Source organism: Pleurodeles waltl, chromosome 1_1, assembly GCF_031143425.1.
Source record: "Pleurodeles waltl isolate 20211129_DDA chromosome 1_1, aPleWal1.hap1.20221129, whole genome shotgun sequence".
Taxonomy (NCBI): Eukaryota; Metazoa; Chordata; class Amphibia; order Caudata; family Salamandridae; genus Pleurodeles; species Pleurodeles waltl.
In genome coordinates this window covers 407125630-407149426 of record NC_090436.1, presented here as the reverse complement: position 1 = coordinate 407149426, position 23797 = coordinate 407125630, and the positions used below count along the sequence as shown (strand labels likewise).

The 23797-nt window shown below is 43.9% G+C and overlaps 1 protein-coding gene across 6 annotated transcripts in view; it reads right to left on the bottom strand.

Moving 5' to 3' along the window:
* POC5 (POC5 centriolar protein) overlaps positions 1-23797 on the bottom strand; it is a 212075-nt gene that overhangs the window by 126367 nt on the left and 61911 nt on the right. For 5 of the 6 annotated variants that reach the window (XM_069223681.1, XM_069223662.1, XM_069223671.1 and 2 more), the window contains 2 exons: positions 22466-22659; positions 5432-5608 (listed from right to left, as the gene is read on the bottom strand). In XM_069223681.1, the coding sequence (XP_069079782.1) occupies positions 5432-5608; positions 22466-22659 (371 nt within the window). The remainder of the gene's footprint in view (positions 1-5431; positions 5609-22465; positions 22660-23797) is intronic. The other variant, XM_069223689.1, reaches the window with a different exon arrangement.

The following is a 23797-nucleotide window of genomic DNA, read 5'->3' as shown; positions in this document are numbered from 1 at the left end:
GGATTTGTCTCTGAGTGTGTGTATCTCATTTATTGTCTAGGTGTATGTACAACAAATGCTTAACACTACTCCTTGGATAAGCCTACTGCTCGACCACACTACCACAAAATAGAGCATTAGTATTATCGCTTTTTACCACTATTTTACCTCTAAGGGGAACCCTTGGACTCTGTGCATGCTATTCCTTACTTTGAAATAGCACATACAGAGCCAACTTCCTACAGGCACAATAATTAACACTACTCTTATAATGTTCCTTAACAAACAAATGTTCCATTTGCAAACCCACAACATGAAAAGCAGGACATCCATTCTCAAGAATAGAAGCCCTCACAGCCAAAATCACCAGGCGACTTACAAGGATGAAACACAATAACACCCTAAAACAGTCAGTGTAGGCCCTGCCATCATTTTTAACTCCTACACAATCTTAAATATTAGAAGAAAGACCCTGTCTGGGGTGATCCAGGGTGACAGAGTGCTGATGGCTTTGCATCTGGGTCCAACACTACTGTTTTCAATATCAAATCCTGGAACACAAAGCCCAATTGGGGCCTCTAAGTCTCAAGCAATGAGCCTAATGACAATTTCCTAATTAAACTACTTAGAAATGGCCAACCATGACACAGTAAAAATAGTATAGTTGTGGTCTTGTGGTTAGCAAAGAGAAAGGAAGTCACTTGGAATACCATTTTGCATCAGGTTAAATGGAGCAAACCAAATTTGAATTGTTAGTGGATTACAGAAAATGTGATCACACAAGCCAGATTTTGCATCAAGGTAAATTGCAACACTCCAATTTGAAAGTTCAAAGAACTTATATTACAGCTATTTCAACAAAATGGGGGCAAACTTAATTTGATCCCGTTTCTGCCAGAGCAAAGATGCATCGAAGTAAAGCCCTGGTTCCAGCCACACTTTTATTTCCCGATAGTGTAAGGAACAAATCACCTTCCACCAAGAAGAACAAGCTACTTATCTTTGGTAACGCTTTTTCTGGTGGATACCATATCTACCTACAGATTTCAATATTTGCTGGCCAGTGTTCCACAGAAGCTTTGATAGCTTTCCCACGTCGACAAGGGCTTCGGAATCTTCACGACTCTGCATGTGACACCACACAACATTACCGGCACCATAAGATGTCGGCTTGACAACAATTTTCCACCCATTTTTTACATGCATTTGAAGTGAACAGATGAAACAAACCCCAGAAACATAATTTGAAAATTCCAAATCAAAGAATTGCATATAAAAACTTCTATACATATGAAAAACAAACTTATTTTGGTATATGCAGACAAGCAACATGGAGGAGGGTGGGTCAGTGAGGAATCTGCAAGTAGTTTCTGTATCCAACAGAAAAATCCTTACTGAAGGTAAGCAACACGTTCTTCTGATAAATTACATCTACCTGTGGATTCCTCACCTTTTGAATAGAGTACCCAAGCAATCCCACAGTCTAAGGGGAGTGCATGTCTGCCTATAAAAAAACATCCTGCAAAACAGAACAAGTGAAATGACTGTCCCTCCTCACTTGTGACTTTAAAACAATAGTGCTTTGTAAAAGTGTAAAAGGAGGCCCAAGTCGCTGCCTTACAAATATCTGCTACAGGGACTCTCCTGCCTAAAGCAGAGGTGGAAGATTTAGCTCTAGTAGAGTGAGCATGAATATCTTCTGGATGATCCATATTGATAAAGTCCTTTTGTGGATTGCCGCCCTGTTTGCCAACATATCCCACACAAAACTGGTCATCCAGCCTGAAATCATGTATTCTCTCGGCATAGAAATTGAAATCCCTTTTGGGGTCCAAACAACAAAGGCTTTTTCTCCTCTTTAGATGGATGGGTAGAAGGACAGAAAGTAGGAAGGATGATTAACTGACTCAAATGGAATGGAGTAACCACTTTTTCACAGAAAGGTAGCCCTGGTTCTCAGATTCAATTTATCAGGGAAGAACGTTGTAAATAGAGGTATTACACTAAAGGAATGTAGCTCACTAACGCATCTTGCAGGCATTATGGCAACAAGAAAAACGGTCTTAAAAGTAAGAAATCTCAAAGTACAACTATGTAAAGTTTCAAAGGGAGAACACATCAAGTAAGTGAGCACTAAATTAAGATCCCACTGAGGCATAATGAACGTCACAGGAGGGAATCCATTTGTAAGTACCTTAATAAACCTTAACACTATAGGAGACTTAAAGAAGGTTAATCTGAAACAGGGAAACACCGGAAGAGCAGAAAAATAGCCCATATCCATGGCAACTGCACAGCCTGGCTGCGCCAAAGAAAGAGCAAAATGTAAAATATCAGACAAACAAGTTTGTAAAGGATCTATAGAATTATAACTGCACCACTGAAAAAAAACAAAAATGACCATCTACCACCAACAGATTTAGTGGAGTGCCTTTGTGATGATAAAATAACATCCACTACATCAGGAGGAAGCAAAATCAAACTCAGGTTGTCCCATTCAAACTCCAGGCATATAGGTGCAGGCCCTGGAGGTGGAGTTGTAGCACCTGCCCCTGCGACAGGCGATATGCCCTGAGAGGGAGACTGAGCGGTGGACACAGGGAGAGGTGAAGAAGCTATGTGTACTGCACCCTTTGTGGCCAATCTAGAGCTATTAATCTGACTTGGGTCCAGTTGAGGTGAATCTTGCTAAAGACTCAAGGAATCGAGGGTGGGTGGTAATGGAGGGACCTGGGTGTGCGTAAAGCAGTTGGGAACTCCAGTCCAATTGAAACACATCCCCCAATGTCCCCTGCATCAGATACTGGAGGCTGCAGAATAACTGGCAGTGTGGATTTTCACACATGGCAAAAAGGTCTATTTGTGGGTCCCCCATAACCGGGTGGAAATGCCATTCGTGGTCAGCAGAAAAACACTGACTGCAACTGTCTACACGCACATGGAGAACTCCAGCCAGGTGACATGCCATCACACAAATCCGATTATCCTGAGCCCATGACCAAAGTCACAGAGCTTTACTGCTGAGAGGATACGACCCTACTCCTTGCTTGTCAATGTACTACATTGCAGCAGTATTGTCTGTCGGGACGTGTACTGACTGATACAACGAATGGAAGGGAGAAAGGTCTTGGGAGCCAGACGTATCACCCGCAATCCCAACAGATTTATATGAAACAGATGTTCCTCTAGAGACCAAAGTCCTTTGATCTCTGGGTCCCTCAGATGAGCACCCAACCCTAGAGTGGAGGCATCCTTTGTGACTGTGGCTACTGGAGGAGGAGGATGAAAATGCTTCTTTGAGATAGATTGCGGGACATGTCACCATTGAAGATCCACTGCAGTGTTTCGGGAGATCTTGACAGACACCTGGCGATACCTGTTGTGTTGAAACCACTGCCTGTGGAGGCACCACTGGAGGGCCCTCAAGTGCCAGCATGCATGGTTGATCAACAGAATGCAGGAGGCTATAGACGTGAGACCTTCAGAACTGGAACCATTGCTTCATTCTGAAACTTTGGAGTCATAGAGAATGTCCAGAGCCCTCTGAGGGAGAGGGAAGGCTCGACTCACTCATTAACCCATTAAACAGGGTGCTCTGAGAGGTATCAAGGTGAGATTTGGGCTTGTTGATGGAAAAAATCCAGGTTAAACCACAACCTCCAGAGATTTGGCTTTGATAAGCTGATCATCTAGGTAAGCGAATACTAATAGCCCCCAACCTTCTGTGATGAGCTGCGACCACTCCCATCACCTTCGTTAAGACTCAAGATGCAGAAGTAAGACCAAACGGGACACAAACGGATAATATTGAGATCCCCACCATGAAGTGGAGATGATTCCTGTGTGGCTGCAGATTATGAAAGTGAAAATACGCATCCTGCAAGTCAATCAAAACTATTAAATCTTCTTTCTCCAGCGCAAGCAGCACCTGAGCTAGGGTGAGTGTCTTGAACTTTTCCTGCTTGAGAAACCAGTTGAAGAAGATCTTAAAGATCTAGGATCAGATGCAACCAACCCTCCTCCTTGGGAATCAAGAAATAAAGTGAAAAGCATCCCTGACCCCATTCCTGCTCTGGAACCAACTCCACTGCACCCTTTTGAAGCAAGGATTGACTTCCTGCTGGAGGAGCTGAAGATGGTCTGCGGAAATGAAATTTTGTTGGGGCAGAAAGTGTAGGGAGTAACCCTACTCCACAATATTTAACACCCACTGATCCAATGTCATGGACCTCCATCCTGGAAGAAAGTGGGACCGTCAGTTAAAAGAGAGGAAGTGAGATATCCACAGTCCAGTGTACAGTCTCCCAGAATCCAATAGACAACACTAGATAGGTACCCTGTTCTGTATGTGAAAAACTCTCAATATGTATCAGCAGAGGACTAGTCTTTGAGCCTCACTTCGTGATCTATGATGTAACATCGGCAATGGTGCTGGTGATGTCTGCAACAGCAATGTCTGTAAAAGCGCTGGAGACATCAGTATATCTGTGCTGCAAAGGTGAGAAGAGGCAGAGTCGAACCATGTGACGCCAGAATGGAGCAAGCGGGCATCGGAGAAGGCACTGTCAGTGACATCTGAATAGTAGAAGGAATCTTTTTCCTCGGCGCTGGAGTTGGCCAGGAAACCTGGGCCATTGACAAATGGCATAAAAGGTGCCTATTGATAATCTGCTGGAAAACCTTCTAAAGAATGATAGCAGGCCTATGGGGCTCACAGGCGCACCAGATGGTGTCATCACCCTACTGAAAAAGCTAAACATAGTATTTGAAAAAATGGGATGGATCCACTCCTGGAGCAGGGAAGGCTGCATACATCAGCTCCTGCTGGGCACTAGATCCAAGACCGTCATTGCATCTAGTAGTCCAGGGCACTGGAGCCGAAGGTGGCGCTGGGAAAGTCGCTGGGGACGGCACTGAAGTAACTTCTTTCTAGTCTTTTTCTGAAGCCGGACATGGGGACACAACTCATCTCTTAATGTCGAGAACCATGACACTGCTTCTTCTCACTCTCAAAAATCATCAAAAGACTTAGACCATTCCCCAGTGGAGAGTGAACAAAAACAGTTATGCGTCGAAGGCGCGTAAAGAGGAAATGGACATCAGGATGCTGATGAGGGCTTCTCATGGCGCCAGTGACATCACACTGTCGCTAGCGGAGCTGTGAAAATTCAGAAGCCGTTGTCAATATGGAAGAGCGATCAACAAAGTTTCTGTGGAATGCTGGCACATGGGATATTCAAAAGGTGAGGTATTCACCGGTAGATGTATCCATCAGAACACAAATTTGGTAAAAGATCTGGCGTTTTCAGATGCAGACAATCGCCTTGCAGGTAGCACTCAATGAATAGTTTTGTTTATAGGACACTTCACAGATGTCTTTATTAACAGTCCAAATGGACCTAATATTCTCTAAGAGCAAGAATTCAAATTCTAAATGATGCAAATAAATTACCTCATCTTTTCTCTTCACAGAAGTTTCATAGTTCTGCAACAAATCCTTCAGGCTGTCAACCTGGTTGCTAAATTGAGTGACTTGGTTGGCATGCTTTTCACTTTGTCTTTTTATCTCCAGTCTGTGTTGCTCAATGATTGTAAGTCGCCATTTGTTTAATTCAGTTATTACATTTGTCTGGAAAAAATAAATAAAAATATTGCAATATAGCCATTTTGCTACAAGAAGAAACTTGCTGATAACAGACAGAAGAAAATTCTGCGGCAACATATGCTTCTTTCATGTTAACGTTCTTTGTAACAGCAGAAAGATTTGGCTGAAAGTACTTTTATGTGTAAACCCGTGGGATAAATTGGATACTTAACCTAAAACCTTTTCTTATCTGGGCTGGCATCCATGCTTTCCTCTTCAGCCATGATTTCCTGCAGGCGCCACTCTTCCTTGCTGCTCAGATACTTACTGATTTTGAGCTAGTGTTGCATTTTAGACGAGAAGATAGTAATACAATTTGTTTGTTTGTATTTTTGTAAAATAACCACATTTTATTAATTTTAACACTTAGCATCACATCCACCAACAGTCCTGGAACATTGTCACAGTACGTGTTAATTTGCAACATAGGTCACCAATGTCTACAAACAATAGCAGCATTATGTTGGCCCACCATCCGTCCCATACCTTAGTATGTTTTTAGGGGCAGCCCCTTGCGTCAGAAATTGGCTTCTCTTGGCGACCACGCCAATCCACTCTCCTTCTCCATACCGCCAACAAGGGGGGGACTCTGGCTGCCTCCAGGCATGGGTGATGTCCCATTTAGCCGCCAAGGAGACTATGCCTATGAAGGCCCCGTCATCGCAGGGTCCCCCTGCCTCCTCCAGGAGACCCAGGAGGGCCATCGGGGGTTCCACATCAACAGGACAGCCCAGTAACTCCAAGATCTCCCACCCAGATTCCCACCCAAAAGCTTGACCAAGCCGGACAAGACCATACCTTATGGAAAAGGTCAACAGCGGAGAGAGTACACATGGTGCATGGGGCCTGTGCAGTGGGGCCCATTGAAAGTCAATAAGGAGGAGGGACAAAGCAACCTCCAAACGGGTTGCCTGGGAGAGGGCTAGTTGCACCCTTCATATGCAGTGGCGTGTGCTCTGCCCAGGCATGGAGTCTGGGTGGATTAGATGGTGTGTCCCAGCCTGGCTGCGAGGACCTTTGCGTATATCTTGAGATCAACATTAATGAGGGCACTCAGTCTACAGGAAGAGCACTGGTCCGTACGCTGGCCTTCCTCCAGAATAACCAAGATTGTGGCGTTATCCAAGTCATAAGGGAAGGAACCACACCTCAACGCTTCAGTATAAAGCCAAGAGATGGGTATCAGATGGGTGCAATAGTGCTTAAAGAGCTCAATAGGAACCTATCAAGCCAGGGGTCGTGTCCGATTGGATGTCCGAGAGAGCTAGGCATATCTCCTCCACCATTAAGGGTTGCTTAAGTTCCTGAGCAAGGGAGGCAAGGATGGAAGAGTAGCGGGAAATCCTGAATCAAAGGGGGAGTACTGCATAAAGGCAGGTCGGGAAGCACCACACAAACGTTCTGATAGTAGACCGCAAACACCTGCACAATATCAGGCAAACTCTCACAGAGGGTTCCAGAGGCATGTCTAATGGCCGGCACTATCCTATTGGAGACATTCCAAATCGCCAGCCACTAAAGGGGCACACAGCTCCAGGGACAGCAGCCTGTCACAGTGTAGGGCTCAATATCGCCAGAGCCCCCAGGGTCAAGCCCCAAGTGACCAGTTCCAAGATATGACACCACTAGACCATGGTATGCGCCAGTGTGACTGCAAAGCATGGGGACATCACCATCAAGGCCAGGCCATGCCATATGTGAGCCAATTCACAAGAGGGGGGCTGCCGGCCCCTTTCAAAATAGGGGCCCTCCTCCCCCAGCAGCCCCAATTCAGGGCAATGGGGTTCCACAGAACGTTTCATGAGCCCCCAATACGCCTCACCTGAAATCTTGCTGCAGCACAGACTCGGTATCAGGAGTGGAAAGGTGGCAATCTTCAGTCTCTCCAGTTGTGACCGTGAGAGCCTACAGCTTCAGTAATGGGAAGGAGACGGCTGCCGTCTGCCATGCTGCCCCCTCGAGCCGGTCAGCAGCAATCATGGGTCAGCAAGAGCAGCCCCCACTCAAGCTGCCGGCCACCACACTCCACTAGGTCCATCACTGGGAGATTGCAGCCTGGTCAGGGCCAACATCTCAGAGCCGCCAGCAGGCAGCGGACCAGGCGTCGGGCAGCCACCATCTTGGTCACGGTCCGTCACCCAGTGTCTCCGCCATAAGGTCCTCGCAGTATCGCACTCGCCCAGAGGAGGGCAAATAATGACCTCCATTGGGTCCAGAACCCACTAGGGTTAAGGGGGAGGGGGTGGATGGTGGCACTGTCAGACAAGATTGGGAAGCATTGTATTTGGGCGGCATGAGAAGATCTAAGGCCAACCTCCATCTTGGCCTCCTTGTCCACACCCCCATTTGTTTGTATTTCAAGATCAGGTTAATGGACTGGATAGTTGACCTGCTCCAACCTATTGTGTAAATCCATCCATGCTGACTATGTCTGGTATTTTAACCTAGTAGCCACCACATCTCATCAATAGTTTCCAGACGACCTGCTTAGTTGGGAGGTTGCTCCTGAACCACTGGAGTTCTTCCTATATGTAGAGCTAAAGTGTGGCAAGGTGAAATTCTTCACTTTAATGGAAACATACTGTGCACCAGCACCATTTGGTATAACCATCTCAAGATTCAAGATGTGTATTCAAATTTTTTAGATCTACAAAGATCTACAGTAAAACAGCAAGTTCCGCAATAATACCGTATATTAAATTTTTGCATTTGATAAAAGAAATCACAATATGTCAACAATTCGGCTTAATACAATGTCGACCATTACATTCCATCAAGATTCAATTGAGTTACATGGATAAAGGTTTATTAATACATACTTAAACTCTTAAAACATTTGAATATTTTTTAACATCTCATTGACCGGGTTATAAAGGAACTCAGCGGCTGCTTTGGATGTGTTAATACCATGCTTCAAAAACAAGGGATTTAAAAAAAAGACATCTAGCTGGCTTTAAAACAGGGCAAACAGAGTATGTTTCTCGTCTGTATGCCACCCATGCACAGAGTACACCACCTATCATCCAACTTTACCTGGTGCCACACATCCATGACAACTGAATGGGAGACTGTTTAGTCTGAACGTCAGCATACAGCGATGGACCCTGTGATTCAGGTTCCACCTTAGATAGGGCTGAGAAGCCAAGACTCTAGTGGTCTTAGGGCCAGATGTATGAAGGCATTTTGTATTCGCAAACGGTGCGAATGCAAAATGTCATTTCAGAATGTATGCATTCTGAACGCAATTTTAAGGAATCACTAAAAAAGCGATTCCTTAAAATTGCGACCCTGATTAGAGAGTCGCAAATTGCGACTCTCTGAATTAGAAATCGCAAATAAGGGTTCCTTATTTGCGATTTCTTAGCACATGTATGAAGCAATTCCTAAAATGCGATTTTGGCATTTAGGAATCGCTAATTACCACCAAGCTGAACTTGGTGGTAACCATGTGCAAAATTTAAAATGCATTTTTCAATTGTACATGTAAAGCACACATGCCCTTTTGGCATGTGTGCACCTTACATGTCCCCCAAAAACAATTTGGGGTGCAGCAGAGGGGGCCTTAGCCCCCCAGCACCCTGGGGTTTTGCATTTCCAAAATTGCGATTTCTGGTTCAGAAATCGCAATTTTGGAAATGCAAAAAATTTGCAGATATGGGCCAACAGGCCCATAGCTGCGAATGGGGCCGGTATCGCGATTTGCGATTCGGTAATAGTATTTGCGATTTTTAAGAAATCGCTATTACCGATTCGCAAATGTGATGCATGGCACTTCGAGAGTCGGAAATAGTGATTTCTTAAAAATCGCTATTTACGAATAGCAAAGGGCTGTGATGATACATCTGGCCCTTAGTTACTTCCTCCAGCCTTTTTAGACTCCTGCAATGATGACTGCCTAGTTCCATTGATCCAACTTCAGCAGAGCTTTTTAAGTAGCATTTAAGGATGCTGTAAGTCATATCTCGTAGGCCAACCAAATTAAGGTTAAAGTGCTCAAGTGCTTGCAGCAGGTTCAACATCAGGGTGTAACCTCCTCTTAATGAGGGAAATCATTCAACGCTAATGCGTTTCCTCAAGAAAATCTCTTCTGAGTGCATAAGATGAATGCCCCAACGTACTAAAGACAACAAACCTCTTTCAACAGTGCTAGTCAGTTCCATTTCTATGCGCAATGCCTCAATTTGTGCTGAGGTGTTTGAATTAAAGAGTTCTCTAAATTTTCCCTTCAAGTTTATGCATAAAGTGCTAGTGCTTAATGTGTATAGTTTCCACTGCATATAGCAGTGTAGGAGGTATTTTCATCTTATAAACACTCAATGATTAAAGTGCCTTCTACCACAATATTCCACAATAACCGCAATTCTTCTGTTTAACAGCTTCACTGATTTCTATCCATCTCATATCTGCTTCTTTCCTGTTTTTGTAACCTTAACCACCATGATCTCCTCCTTCCAAGACAATTTAGGATTTTATTACATTCTTTTGAGTAAAATTTAAAAAAAATTCTTTGAAGTTTGTCTATTCAGGGAAAACCCCTTATTTAGGCACTTCACCTGATTACTATATTTGATACTCTCTGGAGCAATAGCTTTAACCTTTACAAATTTTCCTATATCTTTTGTATGCTGCTGATATCCAAACCTTATCGGGAATTGCCTTGACAGCTCGTCTCAAGTTGTTAGTTAAAGAAAAGCTTATTTGCAACGTTCCAGGATACCCTACCATTGGCAATCTTAAAATTTACCTGCTCCTCCTACCTTATATACCAATTATCAATAGCCTCAGGCTTGCCCTTAATGGAGAAGGATAAAATACTGTGGTCGCGCAATTGTTATCAATTACAGCAGCAGTCATTATAAGAGGGAAGGCGGCGTAGGAATTCATGATAAAATCGAGCCATTGGATGTTCTATGGGTCAGATGGGCCAGGATGTCACCATCTACTCTGCCATTTACAATAATGGCGTTTAACCCCTTAGATGCCTCCAGCAGTAGTTACCCTCTCTTATTTACTCTAGACCGATTGGAAAAGACTCCTTTGTTATGTTCAAAACCTCCTCTCTTTCCTTATCAGAATGGAATCTTAACAAATGACTGGAGACAGAAGCATTAAGGTCACCAATCAAAATTATATTACTTATCTGGGCCTGGATGGCCACTGATTTATTTAAATGGAAACAATCTCCTAAGAGTTGGTTAAACTCTTTCCCATGCAGTAAATACATATTAGCCAACAACAGCTGGGGTAGGTAAAAATCCCTCCCTGTTTTCTTACCAAAAAGTATACAATGAAGTAAATTTGAGGGATGATAGAACACTTTGAGTCCATACTGCTCAAAGACCTACAAAGTGGCGATGCCAGTGCTTGCATGCCCCTTCCTAGACATCTTCGCAGGGCTATTGATGACAAAATAATCTTTTACCTCAAATGTACCTGTAATCCATGTTTCTTGTAAACATAATAAATCTGCATTTAATGAAGAGAGATTTAAAATTCTCTCTACGCTTTTAGAGCTATCCGCTAAGTTCTAAGAGACAATATTAATTTGATTGCTAAATAGAGTGCATGCTGTGGGCCTAGGCCCTTTTCATTTAGGACTCCTGCCAACCCCTCAAGTCATCCTCCCACTCCTCAGTAATTGAATTCTGTTTTAGAAGGGGAGCCCTTCTGCTCCCCACTGCACAGGAAACTGCAGTTAACTTTGCATTTACCTCCAACTCCTCAGGTGGAATTGTCCCATTACCTGTGAGAGATGGCCTATTCCCATTACTACAGTTAAAACCCTCCCGTCTATCAACCCCTCTTGAAATGAAAAATTCACAATTGTTCATTATTAGGCTAACTATTGTAGGCGAAAAGAAGGTAACCCTAGATTTTTTCTCTCCCCCATGTTTAGTAATTCTACCAGTTTGATATTGCTACTCTTTATAGACTACAAGTAATCTAACTGAGCCAGAAAACAAAGCAGATATGATCTATTTAAAATGGAAACCTCATTGTCAAATACAACATTAAAATCCAGGTTCTTTGAAATCTCAGCCACCTCAAGTTCCTTTTGCCACCCATGCGGCCCTCACTGCTTAACTTCGCATGTGTACCAGTTTTTGAACCCACTTATTAAAGTATACATCGGGTCATATGGATTTACATTTGGATTAAGAAGAGATAATACACCATCAAACCTTCTGACCAATTGTTTACAGAGGCAGGGTTTTTTGCCTGACAGTTACCCTTTTTAGTTTTTAGACCACCCATTTCTATGCCTGGGATTACGTCATTAAAGTCGTCCAGATTTTCTGTGTATTGCTTCCCCTGCACAGATTCTTTGGCAACACTAACTTGTACAGTATTCTCCTCCAGTGAATGTGCGCTCACACTCTTGCTCCCACATTTTCTGTGCTGGGGATTTGTTGGGGTGTTTAGGGGCGCAACAGGGAATATATAGATGTCCGAAAGTATGCGCCTGCCAGATGTGCGCGTGAGCAACCACTTTTCAAAGACCATAAGGGAATGATTCGCATGGGGGTGAATGTGGGGTTGCAACAGCCAGTGTCTCAGCGCTATATAATGCCAGTAAGCACTGAATGGGAGGTCATAGTGATCTTGAAGTTGGACTGGGTGAATTAAATCTATTAAGCCCTTCAGGTCAAAAACATCTCCCAGCCTATATCCTGCTGCTTGCCAGGCATCATAGGAAGTGCCTTGGGCTGCTGGTGGGACTTTTGGGTAGCCTACAAAGAGTGTCAGAGGTGAAATGTGAGAGGATAGCTTATGTCTGAGCTGTAACCTGTCCCAAACACTCATAGTGGCTTGTAGGACAGATGAGATGTATACACTAGGCGGCCAAAGGAATTTAGGTAGCCAGGGTATTTTCAAAATGTGGATGTCAGCCATCGCTTGGTCAATAAAGCACCAATGCTTCTCTATGGAGGGTCTGGCCCATTGCAACATGTAGTGCAGCTGGGCCACTTTGATAATATTTTATCAAGTTTGGTATGCCCAATCCACACTCTGCAAGAGTCAAATAGGCATATTGTCTAGCTACTCGTGCCTTTTTCCCACCCCAGATAAAGACATCAATGAGGAGTTGCCATTTAGTGAGGATAGGGGTGGGGTGGAGGGGGTTGGGGGGGGAGGGGGGGTGGGGGGAATACAATGGTAAGGTTTGCATGACGTAGTGCATTTTTGGGAGCAGTCATTTTGACTGCCGCCAGATGACCCAGTCAGCTAAGTAAGGTCTGCTCTGGCAAGGTTTAAGCGCCTCTAGTAGTTGCTTCTGACTGTACGGCCCAGAGTCTACAGTATGTCCAGAACCAAGTGAGCCACACCCTGAGTCACCCAGGTACAAGGGAAAAGGTGCTCCAATTGTGTTTGGCCCGCCTTGGGCAAAGTAAGGTTGACAATGTTAGATTTTGAGAGATTAATTTTAAAACCTGAGATGTTCCTAAAAGTCTCCAGTTCCTACATAAGTGGAGTGAGCGAGGTGAGTGGGTTCATCAGCATAAAGCGCAAGCTTGTGCTCCCAACCCCCCCCCACCAAAATCGGTAAACCTCTGAATACTATTGTTAAGACGCACCCGCTGTGCTAAAGAATCCATATAGAGCACAAACAACAAGGGGGACAGGGTGCATCCTTGGCGGGTGCCCCTGCAGATGTCAAATGGCTGAGAAAGGAGGCCATTGGCCCTGACCGCTGCTTGGGGTGTTTGTAACTAGCCCCCACCCAGTTACAAAACCTGGACCCAAGCCTAGTTTAGCAAGGATGAGCTGAAGAAATGGCCAATGCACTCTGTCAAACGCTTTTTCAGTGTCAACCGAAAAGAGGACAGTGGGCATGTGTGACGGGTGTGTTTTGTCAATGAGATGACAAAGTCGCTTTGTATGATCGATGTAGTTGTGCTCTGGTATGAAACCAGCTTGATTGGGATCAATCAGGTATTGCATATAGGGGACCAGGCAGGTCACCAAGATTCCTGTAAAGATTTTTACATCTATATTCAGTAGAGAGATGGGGCGGTGTGATGAGCAGCTAGCAGGGTCCTTGCCAGGCTTGGGGATAACAGTAATGGTTGCCAATTGCATGGTGTCAGTAATAGTGCCGGTCATGCTAAAGGAATTGTAGAGTCTAATTAAGATGGGCTAGTATGGGTGCAAAGGTCTTGTAAAAGTCCGCTGTATAGTCGTCTGGCCTGGGGGCTTTGCCAGGTGTCAGTTTTTGTATGGCTTGCAATACCTCAGTTATGTGAATGTCGTTCCCCAGGATGGAAGTGTCAGACCCAGAGCGGCAGAGCAGGGGTAAATGTGCTAGGTATACTTCTGCATTGACTATCTCTAAATTTTCAGATTTCAAATGCTTTCGCTAGGAGGTCATCCTGCGTACCCAACTGCCTTGGGCGTCATCCACCTCCACTATTCTCTGTTGCTGCATGTGGGAATGTAGTCTATGCACCAACAGTTGCCCCACTGTGTTGCCCCCCCTAAATAGTATTTCTGCTTTAGGCACAGCAATGCATATTCGGCTCTGCCTATGTCCAGGGATTTAAGTTTTTTGCGAGCAGCCATCAGCTGCCTATGTACTTTGAAGGTTCCCATTTGTTTGTGTTTGTCTTCTAATTCCTGAACTGCAGTCTCCAGGTGCGTTCTCTTCTCTCTATCTTTATTTGTGCGGGCCGCTATTGCAATGAAATGCCCCAGGAATACGGATTTCAGTGTGTCCCAGAGTAGTGTAACTGCAGCCTCTGTGGTATCTTTAAGGTGTAAGAACCTAGCTATAGCAGATATTATTTCTGTCACTGTTGTGCCTTGACATAGGAGGGAGTGATTAAGGTGCCAAGTGTGGTGATGCGCCATGGGGTCTGGTAGACAACAGACCACTGAGATAGGTGCATGGTCGAAGAGCACCCCTATGTCTGCTATAGTAGTGACTGTACTCAGGAGGAGTGAGAGGAGGAGGAGGTAGTCAATCCTAGCATAGGATTGGTGCACCGCAGATAAAAATGTATATTGTTGTCCTAGTGGATGATGCAGTCGCCAGACATCCACCAGGCCAGTATTGGCCAACCATTGGCAAACCATCTGGGTGTGCGCACCCGCTTGGCTCAGCATCTGCGTAGACCTATCTACTGCGTTATCTGGGACCAGATTAAAGTCTCTTCTGATCAAAATCTCTCTAGTAGTTAGTATTTGCCCCACTGCATCTTTTAGGAAGAACTCTCGGTGGTCATTGGAAGCATATTATATAAAGCTACAGTGAATGTGTAGCCTCCCATGGTGATGCATAGGGAGACCGCTCTACCTGCAACTTCGACTTTTGTTTGGATCACCCTCTCCAGAAAGTGTGTAGCCAGCAGAATCGTCACTCCTGCCTTTTTTCCCCTGTCCAGAAGTGAAAAATTGGTGATTGAACCATCTTGAGCGCATGCGCTTCCAATCAGATTTGAGAAGATGTGTTTCCTGAATGAGGCAAATATCACAGTGTGAGTCCCTGAGTTGAGAGAGTAGCACAAGTCGCTTAACCACAGCATTTAAACCACGTATATTAAGGCTTACAACTTTAAGTATTGGGTAGTGGGATTGATAAGCTAATGGTGTAGCCATACGTTGGGGGCCTTAATGCCAGAGCTAGGGACTGCTGTGAATCTAGGTGCCATAGGTGACCTAGTCGTGTGCGGAATATGGGGGAAGGAGAAACAACAATAACAAATATAGAGCCATACAACTGGGTAGTTACCTGCCTGGGAACATTCCTATAGTCAGTGGAGTGAAGGTTGTTGTAGTCAGTCTGATCCATCAACATTCTGGAGCGCAACCCGCTGCTGACCGCTATGTCCTCGCACCCGCCGCACTCCATTTCCCACCAGACAGACCTCACCCTGGCCCAAAGATCTGCTGAAGGACCACTACTCCACCCCCCGCAGTATGGTCCTCTGCTGGGCGGATGCAGTGGGACCTGCTTCGAGAGCCAAGAATGCTGCTATCGTAGGCCACAGCGGCAGAGCTCCACACCAGTACGTCTTATCTGGGCGCCATCTTGACATGCTGCACCACCACCCCCACACCTGAAGAGTAATGAAGCTAAACCTAAACAACTCAGAACTCTGGTAGAGCATCAACTTTTAATTATTTCCGGAAAACACACAAACAAGTCCCATCCATTAAACTAGCTAAGACTTTCTTAGCATGGGCTAAACTAAATGGTATTTTGAGGGTGGCTGATAGGGCAAGAAATGGTCTTCAAAGAGTTTTATTTGAATAACCATCAATTAGATGACCATTGCAGTGAGTACTTACCTTTGAACAAGAATTTATTTTTAGATACGTTTTACCATAAAATCATTTCTTCATATACTAACAAAAGAACGCTGAATTTCTATTTATGACATAGGGTTTGTTCATTATGCTGCCTGTGAAACATGGGGGAGGGGGGCAAAGACAGGTAGCATATTAAAGGTTTCCTTGAGTTGAGAGTTGATCTAAAGTTTTGCACAAGGTCCCTTGCCCATTGCTTTGAAAGGTTTAGGTTGCATTGTTTTCGCAGACACAGTATCAATTGGGTTTTGCCTCTGTCAACGATGATCACAGAAAACCATAGATACCTGGACAGAAAGTGCAAGATCCACAGTGGTGATAACGCCAGTGTGTTCAGAGTTAGTGGACACTTTAATAAGCATCTATGAAAGAAAGAGAGCTGAACTAGGAAGCAATGGCGGTCGGGGTTAAAACAACATTTTAAGTCAAAGAACTAACGTTTATCCAACCAGATTATGCAAATATTGTTAACTTAAGAAATGCGGATGTTAAAAAAAGCATTAGGGTTGCGGACGCATAAAACTTGCGTTGGTATCGTCAATTAAATTTCAAATTTTGTTTGCCTTATTATAAAGAATCATGATCAACAAAATCCTCAAAACTTCAATTCTAAAAACCTCATACAATCGTCTCACAGATCATTTCAAATAATTTGGGTCTTTAAGTAAAGAAAATGGGTGTAAGCATTCTGTCTGCTAGAATTAGGGGAAGACTAGATACTATTATTACTCTTGGGGAGAGGGGAGTAAACAAACGTGAAAAAACAAAATTGAAGTCATTCACCCAGTACAGCATTAAAAGGGTGTGAAGTATCTAATAAATTTAAGAATGTTTCCTCTGTGCAGACATGTGAATAAATGCATACAAGTATTCTTCATAGGGTACTCAGTCTAAAATCTAAAAGAGTGAGGTGGTCACCTTAAATGGCACGTCTTCCATTCTGTACACACAGGAGGAATATCAATTCCACTTCATATGGAAGGAGTTTGTATGATGAACATTTTACATCCTCAATATTTGGTTCTAAAAACACAAGAGGTTGGTTGCAAACGGTACACCTTGTCAGTCAACCTACAAATGTAAGCAGTTTATGCGTTCAGATACAAACGTTATGTAGTTGTGTACCAAGAGAGCCATGGTCCCTTGTTAGTGCAAGCAAGAAATATGCCCATCACTGGTTAGATAGTAAATTACAGGCAAAACATGGCTGCAGTGGGCCCAAACATTCCTGGGTCAGGGTGGCACAGCACCTACTTTACTACGGATAATAACACCCCTGTGTTTTAGAGTCTGTACTTACATATGGCGTGTAAGTCATTTTAGGGGAGACCGTGAGAAATTCAACAGGTCAAGGTGGCCAACCTCAATTTCTAACAGAAATATAAATATCTCAATATTATTCTGCAAGAATATTTCGACTAAGTTAACAGTAAAAAAATAAAGCACAGCTGCAAAAAACACTGCTCTGGATCTAATTTGGACTAGAATTAATAATTGAATAAACAAATAGTTTAAAATTTGAAGAATGACAGCAAAGTCAGTATTTTTTTAAAGCCATTACATCAACTAATGACCTATTCCATCAAAATGAACATGCACGTTGTTATTTAATTAGCAGCAGCAAACCTAAACCTTATTTTCCCCTTAGGTCCAGATTACGACCAAATTGAATAGCAAGATTCTGGGCAGTCAGATTTTTAGATGCCCATGTAATTTCTCAATACAGTTCCAGGAATTATGAGTTAAACGCCTTGGAACAGGTTATAACTGTGCAAAACCGAAATTACAGGCCAGAATGCAACAAGATATTCCCTTTTCTGTGGGGTTTAACAGACATTAACAGACACATTTATCACCTGCTCGGAGGGGGAGTGACAAGGGAAGGGGAAAATGTTGGCTGGCATTGAGGATCATGACATGCTCCCTGTACCTCCTCTAAGGGACACGTGGTGGCCAGGGAGCCAGTTTAGGTTGCAAGGCAGCCCTTTACCAAAGCAATATTACAGGACAGATCATTTTGGCCAGTACAAGTAAGTAAATGGTTCCCACATCCAGTACATACAGGTACAGGAGCCCACTCAAAAAACAAAACAAACAAAAATGCAAACCAAAACAAAAAAAACAATCAGTGGAACAGAATTCCACATGGGAATTCCTTTCAGTTGGTAATCAAGGCCTTAGTATCTGCCTTATTTACTGTAAGGCTCTAGGGTTTAGGTCAATTCCAGCATTCACGATTCAGCCATTTACTTTTATACTCAAAGTTCTATGTCAAAATATGGGTGGTTCGGTCAGAAGCCTACATAAAATTAGATGATGGGCAGTCATGCACATCACCCTAATTTCCAATGTGGCAATAACGGTGCCCTGTTTATAGTAATTGAGATAAGTACAGGAAAACAGTTACTGCTGTGTGGGACTTAAAAATGAGTTCCTTTCAATGTGTCACCATTCTCAAGCCCAAAACCACCTTCCAAGATTAACAAAAGCACAGAAGTTAATTTTATGAACAATTATTACACGTGTGAAGAGAATGGTGCATTTTAGGGTGTGGTAGTGTGAGTTCAGCCTGTAAGACACCGACTGTACCAACTTGTGTAGAGTCAGGCTTGTTTACTAAATCGTAGCTCAACTGTGGGTAGCTGTGATTAGGAGAAGTCAGGCTTAAACAAAGGAACAAGTGTAAAGCAATTTGAAGTACCAAAACAACATAATTAGAAAGTCATACAACACCTAAGAAATCGGACACTAATATATCAAAAGAGGTCTAATTTTTAGACACTGAAGAAAAAAAAAAAACAATCAACCAGAAGGCTACGGAGGTATAGATTTTTAAGGAAAATGTAATTCACAGCTTTTCATTCAAACAAGCACTGGCAACTACATAGGTTACCAGAAACAATGTAAAACTTTTATAAAGTTGTGTTTGGGTTCTCTGGCCTGCTCTAGTTCACCAACTCGGGCAGGCAAGAGGGTCAGTAAGAATTTCTAGGACAGTTACCTAGTCACCAAAGCAGTCTGCAGTCCAGTTCCAGGCTCTATGGGTTAACCACCATAGATTTCAAAGGAGTTGTTGTAGGAAGCTGGCTTTCCATATGATGCATTTAGAAGTACACTTTGCAGAGTCCAGTGGATTCCCAATAGGTTTGCAGAGGCAAAAGCAGATCGGACTAATGCTCTATTTTGTCGGTGAACAGTTAGGCTTATCGGACATTAGTGATAAGCATTTGTTGTACTCACAGTGGCAATAAATGAGAGACACAATCAAAGAATAAATCCAAGACCAATTTAGAAAAATAATACTTTTGTTTATGTATACACTTCAACCCAAGAACTTTGTTTTAAGGTAAGTACGTTTTCATGCATAAATAATTTTTGTTTTCAAAATATTAACTCAATACAATTTCAGAATTCTTCAGTGTTAACCTATCAAGAGAAACAATGTGTAGCAAACACACAGTTAACAACGACTCACAAGGCCAATCTCAGAGAGTTAAGGTAAATATTGGACACTGATCAGAACCACACCAGCAGGTCATCTCGGGCAGCACTGGTGGGGCTGGGTGCAGGGGTGCAGCAAGGCGTCGGGTACCCAATGGTATTCAATGAGAATTGGCCCTCGTGAAGACAGGCTGCAGGCTCTGGCTAAGAAGCCAGTCGGGAACAACAAACAGGTAGGTTGTAGACGGGGGGTATTTGGGGACATTGGTGCACATTTGGTCGCAGTAGCACTTGCAGTGAAGGGGATCCTATGTGTTGAGGCTGCACGGGTCATCTGGGATTCCAGCAGGGAGCTGGGGATACCAGGGTGGACTCGTGCCCTGTGGAGCCGGGGGACATAGTTGGCACTGATGACTTACCTCAGATTGGGTCATGGGTGCCAGGTGCAGTGGTTGTTGGTGGTGTCTGGTTTTCTCTCACCACAAGGCCGCAGGACACAGGGCCAGCGTACAGAGGCTGCAAGCAACGTAGGGGAGTCCAAAAGGGGTGAAACACGGGTGGACTAGGACTCTGGACAGCTGGGGAACCTTGCTGGCACCATTTATTTGCTTCACCTCAGGGCATGGACGTCAGGTGCAGCGGTCACTTCAGGTGTCGGGTCTTTGCTGTCCCATAGGCTGCAGCGTCCTTTCTTGAGACTTTGTTGCAGAGCAGATCCGCTGCTCATGGAAGTCTGAGTCTTTGTGGAAGGCAGGCAGTCCTTCTGGGTTTATTGGAGGCTCAGCTGCAGGACGAGTTGTCTTTTTTGGGCACAGTCTTTTGAAGTCAGCAGGCAGGCTGGTACCAAGTCAGCTGCCTTTTCTTTTCCTCTTCTGCAGGTGAGACTCCTCTGTGTCCTTTTCTTCGTAGGTCATCAGGATCTGAGTTCTAGGGTTCAGGGGTGCCACCTTAATATTCAATTTAGGGGCATTACAGGGAGCGCTAGGTGGTAGTCAATAAGCTGACCACCTTTAGGGTGACTACGCCCTTTTGATGACCACTTCAGCACTGTGTGGGTTTGGTGAGGGGTCCCTGGGAGAGGCACAACTGGTTCTGCAGCCCTCGGGGACCTTCCTTAGTACCCCAGGCCCTAGGTACCAGGGGTACCATTTACTAGGGACTTACTGTGGGTGCTAAAGTGTGTGCAGTTGTGCAAAACAACTGTGCAGTTTTGGGAAAGAGCTCTGCCACTGGGGACCTGGTTAGCAGGGACCCAGTGCACTAACAGTTGAAATTACCTCCGGTACCAGGCAAAAAGTGGGGGGGGCTAACCATGCCAAAAAGGGTGCCTTTTACAGTGATCCTGATGCAAGGGATACAGGATCCTGAAGATGCTGTGCAGTAAATAGGGGTGGGGGTGAAGCTTCCTGGGGCTACTCCTCATTCCAAAAGTCCTGTTGCCATTGAACTGCTCTTCTCCTGTCACAGCAAAACCATTGGTTCCCTTTGGTGAAGGCTAGTGTCCGTCTTCGGACACCAAACTGCACTCCAACAACTCTCCCAGGTCCAGTGGACTCAGGTGCAACTTTTGAGCATCGGTATTTGGTGTTCGCAGCTGCACGTTGGCAGCCTGTGGTGATCAGACAATTGTGGCTACTGACTAGCCAGGATGGACTATCTCAGCTTTTGTGGCCCTGGTGCTGCCACAGGAAGTCCGCCAACTGACTCATGAACGTTAATTCTTCTGTTTGGAGCTCAGGAGTTACTTTTCCATGAGCCGGGCACAACAGGCATAGTCCCCTTTTTGCCAGCCCACCAAGCAGGCGGTGCAATCCAGTGGTTGGTACAACCTCTTGCCAGGGCAAGGCAACAGCAGGGCAGTCCTTTGGTCATCTCTCCAGTCTAGATGTGATGTGAGGTCTGGGTGCCAGAGGTGACGTATATGTGTCCAGAATATGCCCCTGGGGATGCAGCGGTTACACCTAGACGTTTCTCAGCAGATGGAGATTTCCTTCAATATGTGGCAATTATTCTGACCTCTCACAAGATGGCAAACCCCTCTCTTGGCATGTGCAGCATGGTAGTCCAGCCTAGAAGTGTGGCTATCTGAGGGCTACGCATATGGAAAAAACTGTCTGGGAACTGGTCTCTCCCTCTCTATCCTGAAAACAAACCCACCTACCTGAAGAAAGGATCAGCCCCTCTTGCATAAGTGTCCACCATCTGCCCTTCAAAGGCGGCTTTCTCTTTTAACCTTGCCTTTTGGGCTCAAGCATGTGTGGCTTTCTGCCAGGGAGAGGTGACACCTCTTCCAATGGCAGGCCTCTACCATTCCCTTTCCTGGGAGTTGTTCATACTTCTCCCCAGGAGGGCACAAGGGTGTTTGAGGGCAAAATCCGCGAATGGCCACGAGAAAACATGGGCAACAGGGTAGCAATTTTGCAAAAGGTGCATTTCCTTAAATGTTAGATTAAATTCGATACTTGGACATCAAGTTGGATTTAATGTTATGTTTATTTCGATACCTTTAAGTACCAATTTAAGTAGGCCCAATCAGAAGTTAGCACAGCTGAGTTGTCAGCCTGTAACGATGTACTTGCCTATAGGGTTATTAGCTTTGCCACAATAAAAAAAACTATTTGGAGTTTTTACTGTTAAGACATAAAAATATATGTCCTATGTTTTAATATACAGCACCCTACCTTAGGACTCAATAGGCCTGCTGCAGGGGGGACACAGCTTAAATGATAGTCAAGTTAGCGGTTTTAAACCTTCTCCACCAGTCTGAAGTGGCAGGCTGAAGACACGTTTGTCTTTGTTACCATAGGGTAGCACAATTAACTCCATCCATAGGGGACAACTTCACTTACAGGCCCTGGGTACCACTGGTAGCATATACATGTACATATTATAATTAAGGTAAGTAATGTTATTTTGAGATAAGCCAGGTTCATAGCACTGGCAGGAAGGTCTGGTTAGCAGGCATAAGTGTACTCTTGGAGTCAAAACACCATTAGCATCAGTTAAAAGCTTTGGGGTGATTATGCAAGAAGAGGCATTTCCTTACAATATGCAATTAATAAGACTGTTTCTAAAAATAATTGTAAGGCTTACTTTAAGATTTCCGCTCCAGATATCAAGTATGTCTTCAACCCGTTTCATTTTCTCATCTGGAATAGGCAACTCAGTGACTTGTACTTCACTACTCCTTTGAGAACCCGATCCTTGTAGATCTGAATCCTCAGAATGAGCAGGAGAAAACAGTGGCATGCCAGATTGAAAGGGTCTGTTTTCCATTATTACTTCTTCTGAAAGAGAAAACAAACAAATAAAAACTTTTTTTCTTTTTTTTTTTAATAATGAAATAGCTAATGTCATGCGACATCTGTGAGGCACTACCGGAAAAGCTCCAAACCCCACCATGGCAATTTGTCAATAATTGCCAGTAACTGATTGGTTATCTAGAGAAATAAGTTAAATAAACAGGCAAGTCTTTATTTGAAGATTAATTGAAGTGAAAGAAAGGCGGTAACTAGGTTATCCTGAAGCGCCTATCTTTACAAACACCTTTATTTGTAAAGACATCTTGAAGCAAAAGTGTAAATATAAAATAAGGTCTCTTCAAAGTTCAAGAAGTGTATTTCATTAACATGCAAAACCGTTTCACCATAACACATCACATTATATCAATGCATTGAGAAATATATAATAGTTTTCAAACAGGAATTTACATTCATTCTTCCTCCACCCTGACAACAGTGTCAATGGTAAACTAAGATGAAAGTCTGTTGTTAAGTGCACTCTTTGGGCTGGTTTCCTATTACACAGCAAAAACATTATAGTTTATTAAATTAAACACAGGAGAAGGTTTTGTACAATGCACATCCGGAATCATGTATTTCGACGTCCTTTTATATATGATAAAGAAGAAAAAGGAGGGAAAGTAAAACTGTACAATTTCCTAGCATCACACAATTTGGTAAAGTGGGAAAGCCTGGATTAATCCCAGGTTTTCTGGTTTCACATTGTGCAATGGATGTAAAGGTTTTGCTTCCCCTACACCCACCTCCCGGCACAGCCCCTGGGAAACACCCATCCCGACTGCCACCCTGCTGGCAACAAGGGGGCCCTTGATCACATCACAGACAAACCCTTTTGGCCCCTGAAAAAATGTTTGTGAGTACCTATGTATTAGTGCAACCATGTGTACATTTATAAGATGATGTACTTATTTTAATCTAACCTAACTTTTTTTATTCAAAGGTTAGTTTAATATTTGATGGATGTTTGGATTTATATGCTAAAAGTCTGAAGTACATGGAGGGGGGGGCAGGAAGTACAAGAAATTGCACTTGGAGATTTTGCAAAGAACCTATTTGAGGAAATGGGGTGTATTATATGGTGTGGTTGTGTGACCTCACTGTGTAATAAAGGAGTAGTAGGTTT